The sequence below is a fragment of the Lithobates pipiens genome, unplaced genomic scaffold (genome assembly GCF_037356315.1).
Source record: "Lithobates pipiens isolate NorthernLeopardFrog02 unplaced genomic scaffold, aLitPip1_a1.2 Scaffold_8, whole genome shotgun sequence".
Lineage (NCBI taxonomy): Eukaryota > Metazoa > Chordata > Amphibia > Anura > Ranidae > Lithobates > Lithobates pipiens.
Genome location: NW_027507903.1, coordinates 136,873,573 through 136,895,393, shown reverse-complemented (window position 1 = coordinate 136,895,393; position 21,821 = coordinate 136,873,573). Strand labels below are relative to the sequence as shown.

Genomic DNA, 21,821 nt, shown 5'->3' with positions numbered 1-21,821 from the left:
TTGGGAAGGCTGTTTCAGAACAATTTACCCTACTGTAGTAAGCCAGGGCAATCAAGACAGTCTGACGAGTTGGAACTCAAGTGGCCTGCATAGAGTCCTGGCCTGAAGCCTATTGAACACAGCTGGGATAAACTGAAAAACGCAAAATGTGTGCCAAGTCTTCGAAACCAACATCAATACCTGTCCTGGACCTCCCAAATCCTCTTGGTTGAATGCCAATACCTACACACTTCATTTTGTTGAAAGCCTTCCCCGAAGAGCCCCCGATATATTGTAGCAGCACACAGAGGCCAACAAAATATTGAGGCCCACGGTTTTAAAACAAAATATTTAACACCTTTTGAAATGAAGAAAGTTGAAAAATAAAAAGGGGCTTTAGTCAAGTGTCCACATACTTTTATTTATATAGTGTAGGTTATCAACCTAGTGCTGACAGAAATTACTAGTATTACTTTGCTTGGTATTTTGCAGTAACAGGAGCTGAGCTGGAAGCATCTCATGTGATTTAACCAGAAAAAATCATGAATTTTAGTTACAAAAAGTCACTTCAGATCCAACCAGCAAAATAACTTGACAAAATATGCATATTCACCCCAACCTGCATTTCTAGGCCTACAAAATGAGGAATGGAAAGCACAGAACACCCTACATGACCTTATTAAAAGGCCAGGATTCTTCTGAATGCTTGGCCTCCTCCACCTTCCACACAATGGCACCTGTGAACAGAAGGCCGAGGACAAGCCATTCTCAAAGTTTAGACTTCATGAGTTCTATTTATCCTTTTGGCACAGAGAAGAACTTGTCACCACTTTTTTGTCATCCTGCAAAGTTAACCACTTCAATACAGGGCACTTATACACCTCCCTGCCCAGACGAATTTTGAGCTTTCAGCGCTGTAGCACTTTGAATGACAATTGCACGGTCATACTACACTGTACCCAAACTACATTTTTTATCATTTTGTTCCCACAAATAGAGCTTTCTTTTGGTGGTATTTGATCGCCTCTGGGATTTTTATTTTCTGCTAAATAAAAATAAAAAAACACAGAAAATTAAAAATAAATTTTTTTGTTTCAGTTACCCAACCTTGTAAATAAGTACATTTTCTCCTTCACTGATGGGGCTGCAGTGACGGGCAATAATAAGGCAGCACTGATGGGCACCAATGACGTGGCACTGATAGGCGGCATTGTAGTGTAAAGTGTTGTACAGATGGATGCCAATCAGTGCCAAACAATAATGCATGCCAATCAGTGATGCCCATTGTAGGCACTGACTGGCATCCCTGGTGGTCTAGGATGACATAGCTGGTGTTGGGCATCCTTGGTGATGTCAACGATTTTCATTATCGATTAGTTGGTCCACACCTTCCTCCGTTAGAATCCTGTGTATCCTCCTGTGTCCTACGCATGCGCCACGTCCACTCGCATTCTCCACCCAGCCGACGTCTCGAAAGCAATGCGCCTGCGCCTTCTGCTCCTCCTCCCCCTCTACCCTGCAGCCTTCCGATAGGCCTGCCGCAAAGCGCAGGCGCAACAAGCCCTTGCTAGGCTGCTTTCCAGCGCTGCTGTGACGGGAGGGTGCGCTCTGCACATGTGTGCATCCATCCCCCAGCTTTGGTGTGCACTTCACGTCATTCGAAGGAGTCGGCTGGGTCACGTGTGGCTGGTCCGGAGGAGGGGCACCAGCCAGCTGAGATACAGAGCTTACCTCAGAGAGGAAGAGCAAGAGAGAGGAGGGGGTGGGGTGAACCAGGACTGAGAAACTCTGCCCCACACCATCCGGTACACAGAGGGGGAGCCGCTGTCACCATGAAGGCGTGAGAGAACCCGGGACACCAGAGGGGAGCACTGAGAGGAGGTGGGGCAGTGACACCATGTGAGGGGAGGAATGGGTCATCTGTACTGGGGGGGGGGGGGGGGGGGACGACGTACGTACAAAAATAAAAAAAACACACATGCACGTCTCTCCCTTTTCAGTTTTTTCTATATTTTATACATAAATATTTATAATTCTTATTTTTTTTATATATTGTCCTCAACTTATACTTTCTATGGAATAAAGGAGGGGGGGGGGGGGGGGGAGTTGTGTCTATTCTCTTTATATATACACATACTTATGTGAATAAAGCAGGGAATCTGACATTCACCATACTTTGTGGGTGAATCTCTCTGCCCCATGTGTGTCGCATGGAGGAATAGTACCCCATCATTGGCGTTTTATTCTGCAGTTTGAGTGCAACACTCAGTTTTTTTCATTACTTTTAAATAAATGGAAAAATTGCATATTACTTTTTTTTATGATTCTATCTGATTCATCGAAAAAATAAATCAGCCGATTAATCGATTATGAAAATAGTTGCAGCCCTAGTACTATGCAACATTTGTACGGCAATCTAAACCTACAGATTGCAAACAGGAGCAGGACCTTAAAACAAAAAAAAAACAAAACAAAAGGTGTTGGGGATAAAATTTACATATCGGGTAAAGTGTAGAACTGTTAGAAAATGGAGATCACAACTGTGTGGCAAAGCTGGAAAGAAAAGCACAGTTCTAGACGCAGTCACCTGTGAAACCCCAAGGTTATGTACACTGTGGTTCCATTCTCTCAAAGTACACAATAACACCACTATCTAACAAAGATTAATGTATGTCAGTGGTACAATGTTTTTTTTTATGTATTCAAGCAGAAACAACGTCAATTATTGATGCGTGTCCCAACGCCCAACTTTGCCTTTCAGCATGAGGACTTGAGTTTGGTCCAAACACCTTTACCATTTAGGAAATTCAGACACTACACAAACAAAATTATACCCAACTTTGTATTTCTGTATTATTGAAAACTGCATTAAGTGTCTATATTAGCATAACCCTCATTCTACAAACATACCTATGAGGGTAAAAGCTTGTCATGCCATGATCTTTACAATCTTTTTCAAACAAGAAAAGTAAAAAAGTAATTTACATTTCTATTATTCTAACAAATCAAGGAAAAAAAACAAAAAAAAAAAAAAAAAAACTTGAGAATTTAACTTTTCCCCTGAGGCAAATTGACGAGGCACAGCAATTAATAAAGCTCTCAATGAACAAGGAGTGAGTCATTAGAATACTGGAGAGTGGGCAGGGTTCTATCCTTACCATCCAGTCGGGCATGTTGAAGGCAGCGGTATCTTGCGTGCTTTCTGATCTCTCCATTTCACCTGTGTAACTGCAGCTCCTTCTCAAAGTGATGAAGAGTGTTTGGGAAAGCTGTGTGCTCAGCAGAGAGCTCTGATAAATCCAATACCAGCCTCTCTAGAAGCTTAAGAGATTCAGCCTCCCCCTGCTCTCCAACTGTGCACAAAAACTCAACTATGCACAGATTCAAGAGTCGGCTAATCTTCCACAGTCCAGTAGCACTCTGTAATAGGATGCTTTCTCTGACATAGGAAATCTATCAGGCCCCTCCTTTCCTAAGTACTATCTTGCATTCCCCATGTACTATTGGTGGTATCTGCACTTTGTAATGTCAATACTCTTAAACAATGACTCATTCAGATCCCGGCTATACAAGTCAATTTTAATCAAGGTCAACACAAGACCTGACCAAGGTAAATTTATAGTGCTGCACACTGCCCCTCCTTTTCTCCTGTAACGCTACTTGACAGCGGTATTTAATCATGATCAAATAAATTCTAGTAAACTTTGCTAATTGCTTCTGTTATGCTAGAGGTGATCATGTAGGCAGGAACACACATAGGGGGCAATTTACTAAAGTTGGACTGTGCAACATTTGGTGCAATTCTGCATGGAAACCAGCTTCCAGGTTTTATGGCAAAAGCCTAACAAGCTGAGATACCGTAATTAGACCATTGGCCACCATGGCTACACCAGATTCTGCATGCACAGGGCTTTAATATTCCCCACTGTGCAATGAAAGCTTGCCATACATTAGTGGAATTACCTCCAAAAACTTTAGTTTCAAGAAAATGTGATTTTTCCAGTCTTTTCTGGGGGTCAAACCAATGTTCATTTCAGCTGGAGTGATTAGAAAATTCTAAGGAGCAAGATGGTAAATTCTTGAATTCCTAACAGAATATGGTTTTTGTTCAGAAAAGTCCACCTCATTTCAAAAGCAAAAATGTTAAAAGCAAATGTTTGTTTTTGAGGTACTTTTGAACATCCTTCGTCATGTCAGCGAATGTACTGACAAGACTTTTCATATGAACATTCATTTGAAAACCTACTGTATAACCAGCTTAAAAGTATAAAAAAAAAAATTGCTGACCGGTATTGTTTATGACCCTATTGGTCTCTATTGTCAAATGCTTCTCCCCCCCCCCTTCCTGTCCACAGTAACTTAAGCAAAGCTGTGCGTGCGCAACTCAGTACATTTTCCTTCCCCGCTGCGTTCCATGATGAAGTGACTCCGGAGGCGCATGCACAGGAGGGACACTGTGCTCAGCCATTCAAGCAACCCGGAAGGAAGGGACGAAAAGATGGAAACTCCCAAAGACTGAAAGCACAACACTGGAGGACTTTGACAAGTGCATACTAGCACATTAGGCCATTTTCCTCTTGGGGCGGATATAGATTATATATATATATATATATATATTTTTTTTTTTTTAAGCAAAGTTTATTTTCACTTCAAGGAGGCAATGTACTAGAAAGGAAGGGTAACCCCTGGAAGTCACATTTATGATGTCCTACTGCAGTGATGGCGAACCTTGGCACCCCAGATGTTTTGGAACTACATTTCCCATGATGCTTCACTACACAGCAGAGTGCATGAGCATCATGGGAAATGTAGTTCCAAAACATCTGGAGTGCCAAGGTTCGCCATCACTGTCCTACTGCAATGAATGGAGTGGTAATCTCGGCCTGGACTCTAACCAAGCCACGTCTCAATCACATTTCACTTACAACAAATCAGTTTTCATCTTTATCCCAAAAAGGAACAAACAAAAAAAAAAAAACACAAAAGTGTTATCCGAGTTTGGAGTCAATTTGTTTAAATATTGGGACACCTGCCTTTACACACAACAGGAACTTTAATGGCATCCCAGTCTTAGTCTGTATGGTTCAATATTGAGTTGGTCCACCTTTTGCAGCTATAACAGCTTGAACTCTTCTGGGAAGGCTGTCCACAAGGTTTAGGAGTGTGTCTATGGGAATGTTTGACCATTCTTCTAGAAGCGTATTTGTGTGGTCAGGCACTGATAGGGCCTGACTCGCAATCTCCACTCAAATTCATCCCAAAGGTGTTCTATTGGGTTGAGGTCATGACTGTGCTGGCCAGTCAAGTTCCTTCACCCAAAACTCATTCATACATGTCTTTATAGACCTTGCTTTGTGCACTGGTCAAAATCATTTGGTGGAGGGGGAATTATGGTGTGGGAACTCTTAAAGGCATCAGCACAAGACATTTTGGACAATTTCATGTTCCCTACCTTGTGGAAACAGTTTGGGGATGGGCACTTCCTGTTAAAACATGACTGCACACCAGTGCACAAAGTCCATAAAGACATGGATGAGCGAATTTGGGGTGGAGACAGGCCCAAACCTTGTGGACAGCCTTCCCAGAAGTGTGGAAGCTGCTATAGCTGCAAAGGGTGGGCCAACTCAATATTGAACCACATGGACTAAAGCCACACACGATCGGATTGTTGGCCAACAGAGCGTTAGACTTTTGTCCGAAGGGGCGTGTGCCAGGAACTTGTCTTGCATATTAACGGCACACAAATGTCAGCCAACAAAACATATAGTGACATACTACGTGGAATTTCAGCTCTTGAGCACCTTCTGCTATTGTCGTGTTTGGTTAGCATAGATTCTGAGCATGCATGTTTGTACTCTGGACTCGTGTGAAGGACTTGTGTACAGGCAATACGAAAATCTGACAGACCGTTGTCCGCTGAAAATTTAATAGCCTGCCACCCAACATTTGTTGGCAGGAAGTTGAACAATTGTCTGAAGGAGCATACCAACGGTCGGATTTTAAGCAGTCTGTCACATAATTCCCTGATGAAAATCCATTTGAGTGTACGAAGCTTTAGACTGGGATGTCATTAAAGTTTATGTAAAGTCAGGCGTCCCAATAGTTTTGGGAATATATTGATTACACTTTTGGGTTTAATACAACTCTAAACACTAATCGAAACATCGCTAAAACTAGTTTAAAGTGGAAGTTGAGTCTAAAACTAAAATCTGCTTTGCTGAAGCTGAGCCAGTCGCCAGCGGAGGAAGGCTCTGCAGGAGACAGCCGACAACGGTTGGGAAGTGCCGCCACCCATAGACTTACTATGGGGCTTCCATTGCCCGCTGCCTCTTCTGTATTTGCCTACACACAGAGAGGCCGTCGCTAACAGCTCAGTGTGGGCCCGGACCAGCTTCAGAAAAATGTATGTATGGTGATTTTTGCTTTAGAGGGCTAGATATGGGCTGCAAGTAGATTTGGAGATTGTAGTTTTAGGCTGAACTTCTACTTTGGAGTACCACCCAAAAATTTAACTTCCGCTTATCCAGTCCCACCCCCCCCCCGGCGTCTAATCCAGGTATCTGCTCCCACTTACGGTGATAAATGGACCACAGGATCTGCAGCAATCTATGCCATGTCCACCCCCCAACACCCCCCCCCCCCTACACTGTCTTCTGGGAGATACACAAGTCCCAGAAGACAGCAGGGACAAGTCAGGATGCGCAGCGCGACTCATGCATGTGCAGTAGGGAACCAGGCTGGGAAGCCGCAAGGCTTCACTTTCCGATTCCCTTACTGAAGATGCTGGAGGACAGGTCGGCTTTGGGTGAGGACATCGCAAGTGCCCTGGACAGGCAAGTGTCTGTTTTAAAAAGTCAGCAGCTGCAGTATTTGTAGCTGCTGACTTGATTTTTTTTGGCAGAACTCCACTTTAACATTTGTCTGAGATTGGGAAGTTTGGCTATATATATAAAAAAAAATAAAAATTTTTTTTTAAAGCCAGACTCTTAAAATAGTTTGTGGCGACCGTCTATCCTTCATTAACATTTAAACCCAAGAACAAAATGTTTTATATTCTAGATTACCAGTCCTGATATGTGGCGACTGTAAGTTCAGGAAATACACATTACGAGCAGACAACAAAATGTTCTCAGCATGTAGACACTCGAACCCTTACATAAAAAGCAAATAAAACCATGTAAAAATTTATATACCTGCAAGGTCATAAAGATGTGGCCATCCAAGGCTGTGAGGAGCAGAATTACTGAAACCAGTACCAGAAGACAAACAAGTGACTGAATAACATAGCAGACTTTCCATGGAATAATTAAATATTTTAACCACTTGCCAACCAAGCCTTTTCTGATACTTTGTGTTTACAAGTTTAAGCCCATTATCTTTTTCTTTAGCAGAGACCCTAGGAAATAAAATGGTGATCATTGCAACTTTTTTTTATGTCACATGGTATTTCCACAATGGTTTTTCAAACGCAATTTTTTTGGGGGGGCACATTTGAATGAATTCTAAAAATATATGTCCGACATGCCATGCTTTAAAATTGCGCACACACACTCGTGGAATAGCAACAAACGATGGTACTTAAGAGCCGGTTCACACAGCGGGCGATGCGAGGCGACACGACTCGCCTCGCAAGTCGCCCCCGTTCTGTACAATGGAACCGCTCAGAGGAGCGACTCGAGTCGCTCCGACTCAGAAAAAAGGTTCCTGTACTACTTTTGGGCGACCTCGGGGCGACTTGCATTGACTTCTATACAGAAGTCATCTGCAAGTTGCCGCTGAGGTCGCGGCAGGTCACGGCGAGGCAAGTCGGAGTCGCCTCGCCTGCAGTGTGAACCGGCCCTTATCTCCATAGGCAACACTTTTACAGTTCAATATTTGCGGCGATACTGCACCTGTGGCGCAAACCCCATTTACATATACGCTTGGTTCTGTGCGCGATCAGAGGGATGGGGGTGCTTTTCTGATTTACACTACATGGATTTAAGTTTTTTTTATTCTTATCACAAGGAATGTAAGCATCCCTTGTAATAGTTCTAAGCATGACAGGTCCTCTTCATGGAGGGATCTGGGGGGTTAAAGAGACCTCAAATCTCTTACCTTCAAAAGATCCCCCAAAAAAAATTATATTTGGCTTTTAACCACTTCCTGCCCACCATCAAGGCTCTCATTCTGGGTGGACGTCATTGGGGGGGGGGGGGGGGTCTGTGCTAATTGTTTATCTGTGCATCCACCCCCCCCCTCGGATGCCTACCCAGGACCACCAGGTAAATGCCAGTGTCCATGCCCAATGCGTCACAGTGGCACCCATAAGTACCCAGTGCCCCATATCAGTGCCACCTTTTCAATGCCCATCAGTGAAGGCGAAAACTTACCAATTTACAAAATTTTATAACAAACAAGAATTAATTTATTTTTCCCCCAAAATGTTAGGTCTTTGTTTAGCAAAACATAAACTCGGAGGTGATCAAATACCAAACGAAAGCTCTATTTGTGGGAACAAGCTGATAAAAATTCTGTTTGGGTACGGTGTAGCATGACGACAATTGTCATTTAAACAGCGATAGCACTGAAAGTTGGCTTGGGCAGGAAGGGAGTGTAAGCGCTCTGTATTGAGGTGGTTAAAGAAAAAAAAAGAAAAAATTATTGTTTACATCGACCTTGGACCAGAAGTGACGACATCACTCTGGTCCTCTGTCACCTTCCACAACTTCTGAGGAGCCACTGGGAGGCCACTTCAGCAGCTGTCCCTAGTCTGGGCATGGGTGCACTTTACACAAGGAGATTATTCTATTGTCAAACTCGCCCCAGCTCATAAATTCCATTTATTCACTCAAAAAAAAAAAAAAAAGTATAAATCTTCAGCAAGGAGACGTCACATGGATCACGATGTTACTTCAGCCTAACTACATTCATCAAGACCAGCTTTCACACTGGAAAAAAAAAAAAAAAGCCACGAATGCTGAAACACTAAATCGGAACAAAGAACCAGCAATTATGTCTTGTGGGTCATTTTTTTTTACTGTGCTACCCAACAGACAATGCAACAAATACTACCACCTACTGGATGCAGTATACAAGTACAGCAATGACTGCATATATTCTAGAAAATGAAATAGTGAAATTGTGTCTACATCTCAATTCAAATAAAAGCAAACCTTCTACAAGTGTTTCCGCTACTGAATACCCCAATGGCTAATAGTTAAACACTTAGAATATAACAGGGCTGTTAAAGTAGGCAAAAAAGTTATAACCTTAAGCCCCATACACACTATCAGATTTTCTGCAGATTTTTTTCCTTCAGATTTACCAAAACCATATATGAGAACAAATCTTAGGAGTTTCAATTTGTATGCAATCAGGCAGGCCCTTGCACTACATGGTTTTGTTAAATCTGAAGGAACAAATCTGCAGAAAATCCGATAGTGTGTATGGGGCTTTAGTTTCCCTTGGCATCTGTGTCCCCTCTGTAAAGGCTGCATTTACACATCAGCGTTTCAGCGAATCTGCCTGTGGTTTGAATGCGCCGGTGAGAATAAATAAATAATCGCGGGACTCACATTTGAGATGCCATTCATTTGAATGACACCTACAATCACTGTGTGGGTCAGCCACGATCATCGCTCCATAAACTGTGCTGCAATCGCGGGAAGCATGTCGCCCCAAAAGTAGATCCTGAACCTTTTTTTGAGCGACATGCTTCCCGCAATGCGGTTATCGCCATTGCAGTATGATTTAAAGCGCCACACCCACACCGCGATTTTAGGTGCCATTCGAATGAATGCCATCTCAAATGCGAGTCCCACAATTTGTCAGACATTGGCGCTTTCAAATCACGGGCAGATTCCTGGCAAATATACCTGCAATTCAACAGTGAATGCAGCTTTACTGTCCCGGGACCACCCAAAATTTATAAATTTTCTTTACTTTCATGTGCCCTTATTTACCTGTAAAAATCTCTCCTGTAGATGCAACAGCCCTAACGAGTGCTACTGGGTGCTGCCACCTTGGATGTGAACATGTAGACAGTGCAGCATTACTCCATATCTCTTTCCATTCAATACATACCATAACTGATTATTACAAATTAAGCTACACACATCATTTTCTTTTTCAAATTAGAAATAGGGTATGTGCTTTAAAGCATGACTACACTCCAGTGATGTGATGTCCATAAACACCCTCGTCAGCCAGACGTTTTCAGCCATATTGGCTGGCTGAGCCGGATAAAACAGGCAGATGAAAATACTTTAATGTGGCAGGGACATAAAATGGGAATTTATCAAACCTGGAGCAAACAGAATTTAGATCAGCTTTTACCTTCAGCTTGTTCAGTGTTTTTTTTTTTTGGTAACAAAGGGATCCTGTTCCCTTAAGGGTTATGTACACCTTCAAAAACAAAAAAACAAACATGCATGTCATACTTACCTCCCTCTGTGCAGTTGGTTTTGGCCCCAATCCTCTTCTGGGGTCAACAATCGGCGCTCCTGCTCTTCGAGTGCCCAGAGAAGCGCTCTTCTTAATGGCAGCCGTGTGGGCATGCGCCTGTGTCAATTGACAGACAGCAGGACTCGGCTCCACCCCAGGCAAGTAAAAAGGGGCATCTGGGTGGCTGGTGCACTACAAGGTTTTTCACCTCAATGCATAGAGGTGAAAAACCAAGAGGATTTACAGCCCCTTTAAAGCACAAACAGCATAGTGTTTGTGCTGTGTCATTTGAGCCCCCTATATAACCTAAAAGGCCTGGCTGATCCTGCCCTCCCACCTGTAAACTAACCACGGTTTATCAAGGTTGCTGAGCCCCGACACCGTGGTCAGTTTATGTGCCTCCGTCATCTGCATCTCTGCTCTCTCCCATTATCTCTCCCCCCCCCTTACTGAATATAATATATATAGCAGTGGAACCTTGGATTACAAGCATAATCCATTACAGAATGCTTGTAATCCAAAGCACTCACAATTCAAGGCGAGTTTTCCCAGAAGTCAATGGAAACGAAGATAATTAGTTCCGCATGGACTTCTATTGCATGCAATACCGCATGTGACCAGAGGTCACACACACACACACACACACACACACACACACACATATATATATATATATATATATTTATTTATATTATATATATATATACACACACACATATATTAATAATTAGTGCAGCACACTGAGCACTTTACTTTGGACTTTAGAAATCATTGAAGTTTTTTGCATGTCTTTGGATTTGTTTTAAAGGATATACTTATTTAATATATTCATTGAATTTTTAGTAGATTTGTGCAATATATTTCATCTACTTATTCACCGTTTGGTCTTAGCGCTGCACATTTGCTATGTAAATTTTGTATTGTCACATTTGGGGGCGTGTGGGGAGTGCTGGTGGCCGTTTATTTTATTTTTACATTTTTAAATTTTCATTATTTTTATTTTATTTTTCATTAGTTTTCATTGCCTATATTTTGGCAGCTCACAAGGATTCCACCAAGTGGGCCCCCTTTTGTAACCACCTTTTTAAAAACTCATACAAAATAAAAATAAAAATATTTTTTTAAAGCCAGTCCACAAATGTATACCAACTTAAAATTCCACTTCAAAACAAGTGCCAAGCCGATAGGTGTTTATTTAAAAATAAAAAAAATAAATAGTAGCCACTGATGTGTCGCAATATATTTCCTGCATGCTGGAAATGCCTCCCAATTAACCCAGAGCTCAGTTTGTGGCACACACACATTCCATACATAATATGCCACTCTGATGACGGAATGATTTTGTAATGCATTTTCATAGTCAGCCCAACAAACTGGGCAGATCTTCGTAAGGAACTAACCAACATTAGGAACTGCCATCTAAATTTTAAAATGAGGTAAACGGACTTTATATGCAGGCTGGTCAGCAAGTTGAGCAGGGAATTTCTCTGACTTGATATGCTGTCTACACGTTTGAATATTTGTTACACATTGCCTAAAATAAAGCCATTTTCACTCATAGAATAGAGAAGTCACCGCTGTAAGGTTTGGCCGGGGTACTTAGACTTGGTCATTAACATGAGTTAATAGAATACTGGCATTTTCTTTTGTAAAGAGGGATCCGGTCTGAAACTTGTGTCTCATGGGGCACAAAATCGAATGGACACCAACATGCAGGCAGCTTCCTTCTCACCAGCTCTGCCAGGCATGTGGGAGGTGGTCACCGATTATAAAATCAGAGCAGAGGTAGCCATCTGAAATTTTCCTCAAAATGTGACATTTTCAAAACAGCCACTAGATGGAGAATAGACGCCATGGTTTAACAACCAGAAAAGACTGAAAAAGCCTGGATTTGTGGGAAATAAAACCAGCAGACCTTTATTATGAAAAACTGGATACATTGGAAGAATTCTTCTGATCTAATATTAAAAAAGGTTTTCTGCTGTATGCTGTTAAATAATTGTAAGTAGGAGGCCTGCAGTAGGGGAGATTGCCAATTAGCTGGTATTCTGATAACAGAAAGAATGTGAATGCTGCAAATTATTAACAAAGCCTTAACAAACTTATTGAGAACGAAAAATCAAGTTCATGTCATACCTCACCTACGTAAAGCATAATGCAGTACTGCGGTGGGATAGTGCCCAACATTTTTTTTTTATGTAACCTGGTTAAAGGATTTTATTAAAAGGGTTAAAGGCCATCCCTACCTATTATACCAAGCAATATTTACATTTTTGGTAAACTCATTCAATGAATACAAGGTCTGCAAGCTGAGATAACATGCAATACATCGGATGCATAAAATTTCACAGTAACCACAAGATGAAACAAAGTTCGGGAATATTCCTTTATCCCATTGTTTTGCAAAACTATGTACACTACAAACTGTATGATTGATTTGGTTCTGATATCGTCGTTTTACCAAGCTGACAGAATTATTCTAAATAAGAAACCTTCATTTTTGTTTACAAATATTAAAGATTGTAACTACCTGCAAGAATAAGTGATTACATTTAAAGAGCACCTGTCATTTCAGATCCCTCATAGCAGCGCACGTTAGTGGGCATCCTCTCACCTGCTGCTGCCACATCCCTCACCTTGTGTCACTGTGGAATAACTAGCCTTCCCATTAACGTTAATGGGGCTGTTGGTGAGTAAACAGCGGGTAAGAGGAGCCGCTGCTGGACAGTTCTTTAAAAAAAATTAAGATTTAAATCAAGCCTTTTACTAGTGATTTAAAGCAAATTCACCCTGAAGTCCATTGACACTTCCTCCAGCTCCGTAACTGAAGGTCTGTTCCTTGGCAGACAAGGAGCTAGAGGAGAATCTACAGAAGCCTGTGAATTTCACCCACAATCCATTGATCTCCATGCAATGATTACAGACTCATACTGGGTCAAAAAAACAAAAAAATAATGTAAACCCTCTCCTGTCCTTGCCCCCATAGCAAGCAGCTTGCTATGGGGGCAACCGAGCCAAGGCCTGTCTCTGACCCCCCCCCCCCCCCTCCTCATTGGCTCACCGACAGCAGCGGGAGCCAATGGTGCTTTGCTGCTGTCTCAGCCAAAGAGGAGGGATACTCCCGGACAGCCGAGTCTCTCATGCAACATTGCTGGATCGAGATGGACTCGGGTAAGTGCAAGGGGGCTGCTGTACACAGAGGGCTTTTTATCTAAAAAAAGTTACTAAACCCAGTAATATGTAAATAGTTCATACACAATCCACACTGTGGAGGCACAGCAGAGAGCTGTGACTGACGGTCAACAACTCTGCTCACGGAGCCGTTAGAACCAAGCAATCTGCAGAGTTAGACTGCTCGGTTTTTAGTACGGCGGCATCGGAAAGAGGCAAGTATGAAACTGCAAAAAAGCCCAAACCCATACTTCTTTTAAAGCAGGTTCATGCATTTTACCTGAAAGTTTTCAAAGCTCTACAACATTATGCAAACATAGGCAAAGGGCTCACAACAGATGTGAATATCAGGACAAATCAGTGTTGATATTTTACTGAATAAATAAGGTGCAAAAAAATACTGATACACCTTTGTCCCTGACCAACTTGTTTTCTCCCCAGTAATCTCAAAAGAGCAGATATGCCGACAAACACTTTCTATATATGCATCCAAAGATTGGAAAAATACCACAGCAGCTCTTTACTCAGCAGGAAGGTTGAAAGTCACCAGTCATGGGAAAGCATTTGTACAACACAATGATCGATTGTTGGCTCTCAGGCAGTATCTGCAACACTATTATTGGACACCGTGCACTAGAAAATAAAAGGTGCTCCTTGGCATAAAGATCAAAATAGGCAGCAATTAATGACTGGGCTCTACAATACATGCATTTGTTCAAACTACTACCGTGCTTCCCTGAAAATAAGACTGGGCCTTATATTAAATGTTGACTATCAAAACACAAGGCCATATTTTCAGGGGATATAGAATGAAAATTATATATATACATAACATATATTCATAACATACGCCAATATAGACAGACAGACAGACAGACAGACAGACAGACAGACAGACAGACAGACAGACAGACAGACAGACAGACAGACAGACAGACAGACAGACAGACAGACAGACAGACAGACAGACAGACAGACAGACAGACAGACAGACAGACAGACAGACACCTCCCCACCCCCTTTACAGCATGTTATATAGCACAGTGCTTGTCATTTACCCCTCTCAGGTGCTGGACACTGGCCGTAGTACTTACGTGGGATGTCCCATAGCCATGGCAACTGAAGGGGGGGGGGGGGGGGGGGGAGACAACAAAAAGGAAGTCAGAGGAATAATACTGCAGCACGCTGCACCCAAAGGCAGAATCCTCCTGACCCTTATCGATTTTATATCTGGTAAATTAACTGAAGACCATGTTGCGGCTTTGCAGGTCTGAACCGCAGAGGCCTGATGATGCACCGCCCAGGAGGTACTAATCGCCCTGGTAGTGTGTGCCTTAATATAAAAAGGAGGAATCTTCCTCTTTAAACCATAAGCCTGCACAATGACTTAACAAATCCACTAAGCAATAGTGAATCTAGATTAGATGCTGCCTATCCTCTCCTTGGTCCATCCGGCAGAACAATATCTGTCTTACGAACTTGAGCGGTCGCTTTTAAATACACTCTGACTGGCCTTACTACATCAAGGAAATGTAGCAACCTCTCTTCCCTAGATTGAGGCTCTGGGAAGAGAGGAGGAAGAACAATATCCTGGTTTAAGTGAAACCCTGTCACTACCTTTGGCAGGAATTCAGGATGAGGGTGTAAAACCACCTTATCCATAATCAGATATGGCTCTTTACAAGATAGAGCCGCTAGTTCAGAAACTCTTCTAGCAGAAGAAATGGCAACCAGAAAGACCATCTTTCTGGTCAGAGCCAAGGAAATTTCATGTAAGGGTTCAAAAGGCTGCTTTTGCAAAGCTGACAGGACCAAATTCAAATGACAAGGATCTAGGGGTGTCCTGATTGGAGGACTGATCCGTGTCACCCCCTGCACAAAATTACGCACTAAAGAGTGAGAATCTAAAGGCCGGTGAAAGAATACTGACAAGGCCAGGATCTGACCCTTGATGGTATTCAGGGCCAGATTCATCTCTAATCCCATCTGTAGGAAATCAAGGATTCTACCTATAACATATTTCCTGGGGTGCCAACCCTTGGATCCGCACCAGGCAACATATGCTCTCCAGACTATAGTAAATGATCCTGGAAGCTGGCTTCCTGGCATTAATCAAGGTAGATATGACTGATGATAACCCACGATCCCTTAGGATGTGGGTCTCAATAGCCAGACCATCAAATTTAGCATCTGTAAGGTAGGATGGAATACCGGACCCTGTGAAAATGTAATGGCAGAGACCAGGGAACTTCTACTGCCATCCTTATGATCTCGGCGAACCAAGGCCTTCTGGGCCACAAGAATCACCTTTTGTTCCTGAGAAGAAGACGCGGAAGTAGCAGAACTGGAGGAAATGCATAGATGAGAGTAAACTGATCCCATGGGAAGACTAATGCATCGGTTCCACAAGTAAGCGGATCCCTTGTCCTTAACACAAAGTTGTTGACTTTTTTGTTGAATCGACGAGAACAGGTCCACGGCCGGAATACCCCATCTCTGACATATCGCAAGAAAGATGTTGGGGTGAAGAGAGCACTCCCCTGGAAATAATTGTTGGTGGCTCAAGTAGTCCGCCTGCCAATTCTCTATTCTGGGAATGAAAATTGCCGATAGGCAAGGGACGTTGTGTTCTGCCCAAGACAAAACATGATTCACCTCTGGGCTGCACGACTCCTCGTGCCCCCCGGTGATTGATGCAAGCCACAGCCGTGGCGTTGTCGGACTGAATCCTGACAGGACAGCCCTTCAGTCTGACCGTCCAGGCTCTTAAAGCCAGGTGATTTACCCGAATTTCCAAAATATTGATAGGCAAGGTACTTTCCAACCTGGACCACTTTACCTGGACATAATCCTCTTCCAGGACTGCTCCCCAGCCTAAAAGACTGGAATCTGTGGTTACTACCTTCCAGGTTTTAGGCTCTGACGTACTTTGGAGCAAGCTGAATTGGAAAATCCAGGGCATGAACCCTCTTGTTCCAGGCCGTCAGGATTGCGCTTTGTAGCAATCTTGAATGAAACTGTGTAAGAAAGGACGGCCTCGAAGGAGGCCACCATCTTCCCCAACAATCTCATGCACAACTGAATGGAAGGCTTTTTCTTTGCCTTGATGAGATGAATCAGTTCTACAATAGAACCGATTCTCTGGAGGTAGAAATACCTTTCCCTGCCTGGTATCTATGATTAGTCCCAGGTACTGTACTCTCCTTGATGGCCTCAAGGAGGATTTTACTAGGTTGAGAACCCAGCCTAGAGATTCCAGGTAGTTTACCGTTGTCGTCAGACCCTGGTCTAACCCGGAAACCGAAGAGTAGATCATCCAAATATGCTAGGACCATTAAGCCCTGAGCCCTTAATCTGGCTAAAGTAGGAACCAGAATCTTTGAGAATACCGGAGGAGCTGTAGAGGCTAGACCGAATGGCAGGGCCACAAACTGAAAGTGACGGCTTTCTACTTCGATGCGTAGAAACCTCTGGCGAGTGGGGGCACATGAAGATAGGCATTCTTGATATCGATGGGAGCCAAAAATTCTCCTCCTTGGAGGATGGCTACTACCGAACGAATTGGCTCCATGTGGAAGGATCGGATGCTCAAGTACTGATTTAGATCTCTGAGATCTAAAATAGGTCTTACTTCCCCATTTGGTTTCGGGACCGTGAAGGGGTTTGAATAAAAACCTGTGCCCTGTTCCTCTAAGGGAACCTCTGATATGACTGCCTTGGCTAGCAGATGGTCCAGTGGTAGGAGAGCCTTCTTTTCTGGGTCCTTGGGAAACCCTGACCTTAGAAACCGGGGAGATGGCAAAACTCGGAACTCTAGTTTGTAACCTAGATACCGCAGAAGCCACCCATTTGCCCTTCACGATAGGCTCCGAGACCTTGAAAGGAAACCTTCAGGAACAGGGGTACACTCATGTAATCCCACAATCCTGGACCTGCGAGAAGACCCTGACAGTAAACTTTTATTGGCCTTACTACTACCAAAAAGTACTGGATCCCAGGGCCCAGCTTTAAAAGCATTTGCAAGCAAAGCCTTGCGTCTTCGGATGACAAGGCCCGTGTACTGTTCATTTAGACCATTACGGAGACATCAGAACGAATCCAGTCAGGATAGCTGGCTCTCATAAAAGGATTACTGCCCGTGGAGCACAGTACACACATCCTTACACGTGCCCAACACCTTAGACACTGGTGAAAAAACTGAGGACTCCCAGTAGTGGGAGGGGTTATATGGGGGGGGGGGGGGGGGAGTTCATACCTTAAGGGGCGTGCCAGTGACCAGCACCTGATAAGTATATAACCCACGTCGTAAGTACTACGGCTTTGTGTCCCCTGATGTAAGAAAAGCCTTGGTTAAAGACATTGTAAAATTATCTAATATTTTTACAAAACAGATTACATTATGTGCAGTGTCTCCTCTATTGTGGAAAATACCTTCTTTACAGCACCACTGGGCACTCACGTGACTCTCTTCTTCCCCCCACTCTGAATACTACAGAGAGGGGCCAAGATCCCCACCAATATCAGCCCCGGTCCGAGCACTGCAGAGGGAGGGGCCGCTGACATCAGCCAGGAGAGAAGATCTCCGGCGGGTCACGTGAGTGCCCAGCAGTGCTTTAAGTGAGGCAATAAAGTTACAAAAGGAGACACTGCACATTATATAATCTTTTTTACAAAATGGATTGCATGTTTTTACAAAGACTTTAGGGCTTATTTTCTGAGTAGGGCTTATATTGCAACCATCCCCGAAAATCATGGTAGTTCTTATTTTCAGAGTAGGGCTTATTTAGGGGAAACAGGGTAGTTCTAAAATACTGTACTCTGAAAATACCAAATTGAACATATAGCAGGGAAGGAGTAACCTGTTTAAAAAGAACTATGGGAATTGTTTATTTTAGAATCATACTTGCCTAGATGGATACAGCATAACTCCAATGCTGCATCTGTCCCCAGCCGGCTCTAAAACAAAATTTACGTTCTTTTTCTCCCCCCACAAATAGAGCTTTTTGCTGGTATTTGATCACCTCTGCTGTTATTTTTTTATGGAAAAAAAAAAAAAAATTTTTGGACTTTTTGCTATAATAAATCGCAATAAGTGTTTATTAATTGGTATGCGCAAAAGTTATAGCATTTACAAAATAGGGAATAGTTATGAAAATATTAACAACTTTTTTTATTAGTAATTGCAGCAATCAGCGTTTATCGTGACTGACATTATGGCAGACAGATCAGACACTTGGCGCGATTTTGGGACCATACAGCGATAAGTGCAATTAAAAATGCATCGATTACTGTGTAAATGTGACTGGCAGTGAAGGGGTTAACCACTAGGTGGAGCTGTAGGGGTTGAGTGTGTCCTAGGGAGTGATTCTAACAGGGGGGGGGGATGGGGTGCTGTGCGTGACAACACTGATCGCTCCTGATTACAGGGAGCGGTGATCACCGACAGTGTCACTAGGTAGAACAGGGAAATGCTTGTTTACATAAGCATTTCCCCTCCCTTCCTCTCTAAGATGATCGCGGGTAACCCCGTGGACATAAAGTCCACGGGACCCGCGGTTGGACTCATGGAGCTAACCTGCCGTAGTAAAACTGCAGCGGCTGGTCCGCAAGTGGTTAATATTTTAAGTTTGATAATCCTAAAATAAAGCTCGTTAAAATTAGAAAATGTGGATTTAAGAAAAAAAAAAAAACCTGCAGAAATGAAATAAACTAGATACTTTAATTTCAGGCCACAAATGATCTATATGTGGATGAACCACTAGTAATATTTTGTATTGTAGAAGGGCTTCCCACAAATAAATATTAGAAGACAAATTGTGCTTCTCTGTAATTACTGCCTCTGCTTAATCCTTACTGGCGTCTATGTAACTCCGTTACTCTCCGATAAGCACATCTGTTGCCAGGAGAACAGTTAAATTGCTCCAAACAAAAAGAGGCTTTGTACAAGCAACACAAAGGGGTAAAGACATAAAGCATGTTAACCTGGGTCTGGAGTTACGGAAGGAGAGGAGCAATGGAAATAATGTTTCGTTTGAAACTCAACACTATCCTGTAAACTTATAGCAAAAGTGTGGAGATAACTCAACATGCCCAACACATAGGATGAAACCACATTGCCTGAACATAACCTACAAGTATCAACCAAGTTAAATGTCACGTTACAACCTTAACCACTTGAGATCCGCGCTATAGTCAAATGACGGCTACAGCACAGATCTCCTTTTCCGGGACTACGTCTATTGACATCGTCCCGTGCACGAGCGGCCTGCGCGCCCCCCTGAGGGGCGCGCGCGGCGCGCTCTGTGATCGGCGAGTCTACGAGACTCGCCTGATCACCGATCCGTGCAAGGGGGGTCGATCCCGACCCCTTATCACGTGATCAGCTGTCAGCCAATGACAGCTGATCATGTGATATAACGGAGCCGGTAATCGGCTATTATTCCTGCTCGCGCTGACAGCGCGAGGAGAAAAAAAAAAACAAGCCGATCACCGGCGGCCGTGATCGGGACATCAGTGCCCACCTGCCCCCTGCAAGTGCCACATTAAAAAAGTGCCCCCCACAGTGCCCACAGTGCCACCCAGCAGTGCCCACAATCTGCCTTAACAAAGGTGCTGCACCCCAGTGCCACATATTCGTGCCTATCAGAGCCACCCATCCGCGCCCCCCAATGTGCCCATCTGTGCCCATCAGTGCCCACCAGTGCAGCATATCAGTGCCCACCAGTGCAGCATATCAGTGCCCACCAGTGCAGCATATCAGTGCCCACCAGTGCAGCATATCAGTGCCCACCAGTGCAGCATATCAGTGCCCACCAGTGCAGCATATCAGTGCCCACCAGTGCAGCATATCAGTGCCCACCAGTGCAGCATATCAGTGCCCACCAGTGCAGCATATCAGTGCCCACCAGTGCAGCATATCAGTGCCCACCAGTGCAGCATATCAGTGCCCACCAGTGCAGCATATCAGTGCCCACCAGTGCAGCATATCAGTGCCCACCAGTGCAGCATATCAGTGCCCACCAGTGCAGCATATCAGTGCCCACCAGTGCAGCATATCAGTGCCCACCAGTGCAGCATATCAGTGCCCACCAGTGCAGCATATCAGTGCCCACCAGTGCAGCATATCAGTGCCGCCTCATCAGCGCACTTCAATGAAGGAGAAAAATGACCCGTTTGCAAAATTTTATAACTATTAAACATGATTTTTTTTTTTTGCATCTTTTTTTTTTGTTTGTTTAGCAAAAAATAAAACTCCGAGCTGTAATTAAATACCACCAAAAGAAAGCTCTATTTGTGGGAAAAAAAAATGATAAAAATTTCATTTGGGTACAGTGTTGTATGCCCACGCAATTGTCATTCAAAGTGCATCAGCGCTGAAAGCTGAAAATTGGTCTGGGACTGAGGGGGGTTTAAGTGCCCAGTAAGCAAGTGGTTAAAGACATAAAAATACCATCATCCTTAAACTTTCCAATTTCTAAAAAAAATAGGTTAGCAATATGGATACATTTTTTCAAAAGTTTCAAAATTTCTCAGGACATAAATTCAGATGTAGATAGGTTATGTGCTTTCCAACAGCAATTTCAGAGGGCTCAAGATCAACCAAAAAACTGCTGGGAAAGTGGAAGTCACATTGTCCAACAAACTAATTTAAAACTGATCTCGCCTGTAATGAATTGTCAGATCCCTTCAATATAGATAAAACTCATTGAAAAAAATGGCAAGGGTTCCCCCCCACCCCCCTCCTCAGTCCATTACCAGGCCCTTTGAGTCTGGTATAAATATTATGGGGAACCCCTAACTAAAAAATATTGTGTGGGGGTCCCCCCCAAAATCCATACCAGCCCCTTAGTGCATGTGGCAGGCCGGAGGAAAGGAGTGAAGAGTGACCCCCCCCGCCACATGCCCTCAACATGGGGGGGTGCTTTGGAGTCATGTTGATGGTGACAAGGGCCTCATCTCCACAACCCTTGACAGGTTGTTGTGGGGATCTGTGGGCAGGGGGCTTATCAGATTCTGGAAGCCCCCTTTATCAAGGAGACCCCCAGATCCTGGCCCCTCTCCCTATCTGAATTGGTAACAGGTACATTGCACCCCTACCAATTCACAAAAAAATGTGTCAAAAATAGTAAAAAAATAAAAAAAAAAAAATCACAGGACAGTTTGGGACAAGTCCTTTATTAAAACAAAAATGTGCCGAGATGTAAAACCATCTCATGCCACCCGACAAACCGAAAAAAACTAAAATT

At 43.4% G+C, this 21,821-nt stretch overlaps 1 protein-coding gene across 8 annotated transcripts in view; it reads right to left on the bottom strand.

The window, feature by feature from the left end:
- Positions 1 to 21,821, bottom strand: part of AHCYL2 (adenosylhomocysteinase like 2) — a 164,357-nt gene that overhangs the window by 73,480 nt on the left and 69,056 nt on the right. For 4 of the 8 annotated variants that reach the window (XM_077472938.1, XM_077472940.1, XM_077472939.1 and 1 more), the window contains exon 1: positions 3,138 to 3,394. The exons of the other annotated variants lie outside the window; for them this stretch is intronic. In XM_077472938.1, coding sequence (XP_077329064.1) covers positions 3,138 to 3,194 — 57 coding nt within the window. In that variant the 5' untranslated portion in view covers positions 3,195 to 3,394. Of the gene's footprint in view, positions 1 to 3,137; positions 3,395 to 21,821 lie in introns of those variants that run through there. 8 annotated transcript variants of the gene reach the window in all.